Below are 4,623 nucleotides of genomic sequence, written 5' to 3'. Positions count from 1 at the left end.
AAAAAAAACACGCAGAATTTTCCAGCAAAGGTATATAGTTTATTCCTATTCAAGTTAAGAAGTGTCTACCTCTCCCTCATGGGAACACATGGACAGTTCCAAAAGCCCTGTCCTGCCTCCGCAGGTTTGTCATCATAATGCCTGCAATATAAAGTCAGAGTTGCCAAGGTTATGACATGAGAAACACAACAAAATCCATCTTGATCCCATAGAGCAGATGTGATTTTCAATAGGGGAGAAAGTGCAGGGGAATACAATTATAAAACAAGATCAATCAGAACAATATTTACCTGCAAGGACAAAGGGGTGCTCCCAGTGAATCCTTATGGTCTGCCAAGCCCTAAGTAAATTCCACCAAAAATTGTGTTTAGCTATACATGCTTTTTGCTTAATGAAATTAATTGGTTTTATATGAGCAGACTAGAATCATGTATTATTTAGAATAGAGATTGAAGCGGATCTCAATGATCTCAATGTCAAAATGCAATTTGTGCATCACATGAAAATAAAATTGATTTTTGGTCACTTCTGCTCCTACGTATCAAGGGGGAGTTGCAAGCTTGAACTCTTCTTCTGATCCACAACACAGGTTGCATATATATCAACTTAGAAATGTAAATTAAAAAAAAAAAAGAAAAAAAGACCACTATATGTCCAGATCATTGAAGAAGGTCCCAAGTAATCATAGGTAAATACTAACTGTTTCTAGAATGATTTCATATTATGGACACCAAATACATTGCAACCCACTAAATCTGAATGGGTCTTGCAAGAAAGTAGGATTCCATATTGAGTTCTAAATATACGCTATTGGGATAGGATCATAGGATGGTTCCTCCTAGCTCTCTCCAGCCATACTCAACAACATAATTGAGAAAGAAGTTATATACACTGAATGCAAGCAACTCAATGAAGCCTGAACAAATTTACATCATATATTGACCACAGATTCTGTTGGAGCAGTGCTTGAAATTTCTATGAGCCATGAAAAATAAGTAGATATAATCCCTGTGAAATTTCAAAATCTACTTAAACCTGAATCTGTTCTTTCCTCTTTGAATTATTGTTATCAAAATCAGAAACACCACTACAAACTCAGGAAAGAAGAGTTATTCCTATCCAAGGTAGCTGATAATGTTATCAAGTGCACATTCTTTTGGAAGGACCTTAGCTTGAAAGGAGAACTGATCGACAACAATCAGAAGCCATCAACGGCTAACCATAAACAAAAAATGAACTGGGCATTTGCTTTATTTTCCCCTCTGGTTGAATATCATTTAAAGTTTTCAAAACGTAAGAGCTTTGACACAGAAAGACTGACAAAGCACAGATAATCAGGAAAAGGCTAGAAACCTATTTTCAGAGTTTAAGCAGGGCGATGTGTGGTGGGTTATCTCAATGTAGAGAGAATCAAGATTCTGAATCTTGGTATTATCTATGTTTTAGATAAGCTACAAAAATCTCAGCTCTGATCTACCATGTAGAGATAACCAGGATGCAGAATTGCGAATACCTTAGTCAGGATGAAAGCTAAAAATCTATCTCCACTAGAATGATCGCGTCTATGAAACAGTTCTCTGTAAGAAATAAAATACCACCAACAAGATAATAAATGAATGGAGTAAATATCTGTGTGGACATTCAAATATCCAAACTGAAGATAAACATTTTTTTTTGGGGTAAAACAAACTGAAGATAAATAGAAAGACACAAGTAATCGGTTTCATGGGAAGCATAATGGTCACCATATATCATGAATATGTAACTAATTAGCGACTCCATATACCTTGATAACAACTGAGGTGATAAGGCAATAGAAAGACAAAAGTACTCGGTTTCATGGGAATCATAATGGTCACCATATATCATGAATATGTAACTAATTAGCGACTCCATATACCTTAACAACAACTGAGGTGACTCCCTTATCAACACAGAAATACGTTCCGGTTCTACGAGCATACTGCTCTGAGAACTTCCTCATTATTTCAATAGACTTGTCTGAGGGATCCACTGCAAAGACAGGGAACACCATGTTGTAATAGTCAAACATATGAAAGAGTAAAAAAAGTATATCTATGACTTCAAACTTGGATCCATTAAAAAAAAAGAAAAAAAATTCTTATGTCTCAATTATCATCACAAAACTGACAAGATAATGTTCACTGCAGAAAATAAGGGCATATCCAATAGGATTCCTTTTGTAAACGATAAGATCCAATTTACCCCATGTGCTTAATGATCAAAACAGGCTTCATTACTTTTATAGGGCCCTAGAGCAAGTACCTAAAATCTCACTTTTAAGTTGCATTAGTAAGTGTCGCAGAAAATAAAAATCCAAGTTCTGAACATGAATATTTTGTATCTGTCAAATGTTGATTCCTACTAACCATATTTTCATATGTTGATCCCTGCTAACTATATATTCATATAAGATATGGTTTCACCTTCTCTCTTTCTTGGGTTTCGAGCTTGTTGTACAGTGAAATTTGTTGCCCCCTCTGTCTGGTTGGAAGTAAAGCGAAGGGAAGGGAAATGTAATCTAAACAAAATGAAAATAGATAAGTTCTATCATTACCAACAATGATTGTTTATAACTCTTTCAAAAACTAACTAAATACAGTAATAATTTTTACTTCAATTTTTACCAATCTACTTGGATGTGATATGGCTAAGGAATCTATTTGAAAAGTTCAATTGGGTTTGGTAAGATATTTAGTTAGTTGTACAGATAATTAAAAAATTCCATCTGCTTTTTAAAATTAATTTTACCTCCCTTCATTTCCAATTACTTGTAGCCAGACAAAGCCTTGATAAAGCTCAATATCTTTTCAGCGAAAGGGAAATGCCCTACAATTTTCTTCCCAGAGAAAGACTCTTCTAATGCTCTTTTCTCCTCTCCAGGGCCCCCTTCTTTCAGAAACCAGCATGTAATTGTACCTTTTGGCAAGCCCTTCTACTCCGAATTGCTTCTTTAACCATTACCCATAGTGCCCCATTTGGATGCACCAAGTGACTTCATTCAACGTGCATCTTTAAATTGTTTAATTCAAGTGGTTTAATTCAAAATTGCAATGAGAACCTTTTGAAGATTGAATGTTACATGATCCTTAAAGAGGGAAATGGGGGATTAATTGATGAACCGAATTTGTTCTTGCTTTCTTCAGAATTAACGATCAGATTGATTGAGAAAAAAAAAAAAAGAGAGACGATTTCCACCGAAAAAACATAAAACTCAAACCTTCAACGTTTTAAGAAGAAACGAATCAGAGCAGTAAACACAAAGCCGGAAATAGTTTAATTTGCATCCATTGAAAGATTAGAAGGATCATAAATGGAAAACAACCCAAAGTATCCAACAAATCAACTTGTTCTTACCTTGCGCACGGATTATACGGCGGGAACGACTTGGGGAACTCATAAAGCTCGGGATTCCAACACTGTAACAGGACGCCTGAAGAGTCATGATCTCTCTCTCTGCGTCTTTACCTTCGAAAAACTGAACTCACCAAACAGATAGAAATGCACGCGCTCTCTCTCTCTCTCTGCCTCAAACGATCACAAATTAAAAGCTAAACTTCGAAGCCTTGCGCGCCACTCGTTAAGTCGGCGATAACAAAGAAAGCAACCGGTCTGAACCACACTAGCGGACTAGCCACCATCAAGGCATCAATCTAATCAAATGACCTAGTTACCCTCCATTTATCAGAATTAAATCATTAATTGAGATAGGTTTTCCGGGAGAGTTGGGTTTTTTGGTCTTTTCACTCTGCCTCATCTTGGGATTTAGCTCACGTAGTCGGAGCCTCGTTACAATAGATTGTTTAACCTATTCCAGGTTTTGAGGTATCGGTCAGATCGGCATCAAATGATCGGTTTCGGTCCTTTCGGATCCGGTATGGTATTGGAATTAAGAGCAGTTTGTCAACCGGTCAGGTCTAATCAGTCCCTAACAATTCAAAGTCCAGCACCGTTTTGCCTTTTGAGGTAACTAGGGCTCACGTATACGGTCAATTAGGCCTCACGTATACAGTCAATTACCGGTCTATAATCGGGCTTGAGCTATAAACAGTCCTCAAATGAACTATAATTCGGCTGAATTGTCGCTAATTGGGCTATAATTTTTCGGTCTCGATCGGACTAACATTGAGCTACTATCTTGCATTGAGAACACCTAATTATTAATTAGTCAATGTTAATCAATTGGACCCATCAATGCGGGCCAATTTCTGACAATTCCTAACAGCGATTGATAAATGGCTTTTGATTTGGATTAGATACTTGTTAAAAAGTGTGATCATTTATTTTCGGATCAAGCTTTCTTGTGGCCACGGGCATCAATTTGCCATGGTCCATCACAAGTGTACAAAAGTGGGGAGATAAGGGGTCACATCCAGTGAGCGGTGAAGGAAAACTTTATCCTTTATTTTATAGCCTCATTTCTATTGGAATCTTTTGAAATATTCGCACCTAGAAATAGCTGGTGAAGGTGTAAGAATATTTCCCTAAAATGTAATTGTAAACAAAAAGTACTAGTGATCAAACAGTCCTTGAGTTTGTGCTACTTCTTCATTGATTTTTTTTTTTCATTGAATGAGTTGCCTCCTTGTTGGGTTTGTAGAC

General features: G+C 36.6%; 1 protein-coding gene across 1 annotated transcript in view; it reads right to left on the bottom strand.

Annotated features, from left to right (window-relative positions):
• The window catches only part of LOC122075898 (ferredoxin-thioredoxin reductase catalytic chain, chloroplastic), a 7,154-nt gene extending 3,570 nt beyond the window's left edge, over nt 1–3,584 (bottom strand). The window contains exons 1-4 of the mRNA XM_042641116.1: nt 3,379–3,584; nt 1,901–2,013; nt 291–340; nt 70–141 (exon numbers count right to left, since the gene is read on the bottom strand). Coding sequence (XP_042497050.1) covers nt 70–141; nt 291–340; nt 1,901–2,013; nt 3,379–3,466 — 323 coding nt within the window. The 5' untranslated portion in view covers nt 3,467–3,584. The remainder of the gene's footprint in view (nt 1–69; nt 142–290; nt 341–1,900; nt 2,014–3,378) is intronic.
• Nucleotides 3,585–4,623: the final 1,039 nt, after the last annotated feature.

The sequence above is a fragment of the Macadamia integrifolia genome, chromosome 4 (assembly GCF_013358625.1).
Source record: "Macadamia integrifolia cultivar HAES 741 chromosome 4, SCU_Mint_v3, whole genome shotgun sequence".
Classification (NCBI taxonomy): domain Eukaryota; kingdom Viridiplantae; phylum Streptophyta; class Magnoliopsida; order Proteales; family Proteaceae; genus Macadamia; species Macadamia integrifolia.
The sequence above is the reverse complement of the archived record's forward strand: the minus strand, read 5'-3'. Positions and strand labels throughout refer to the sequence as shown.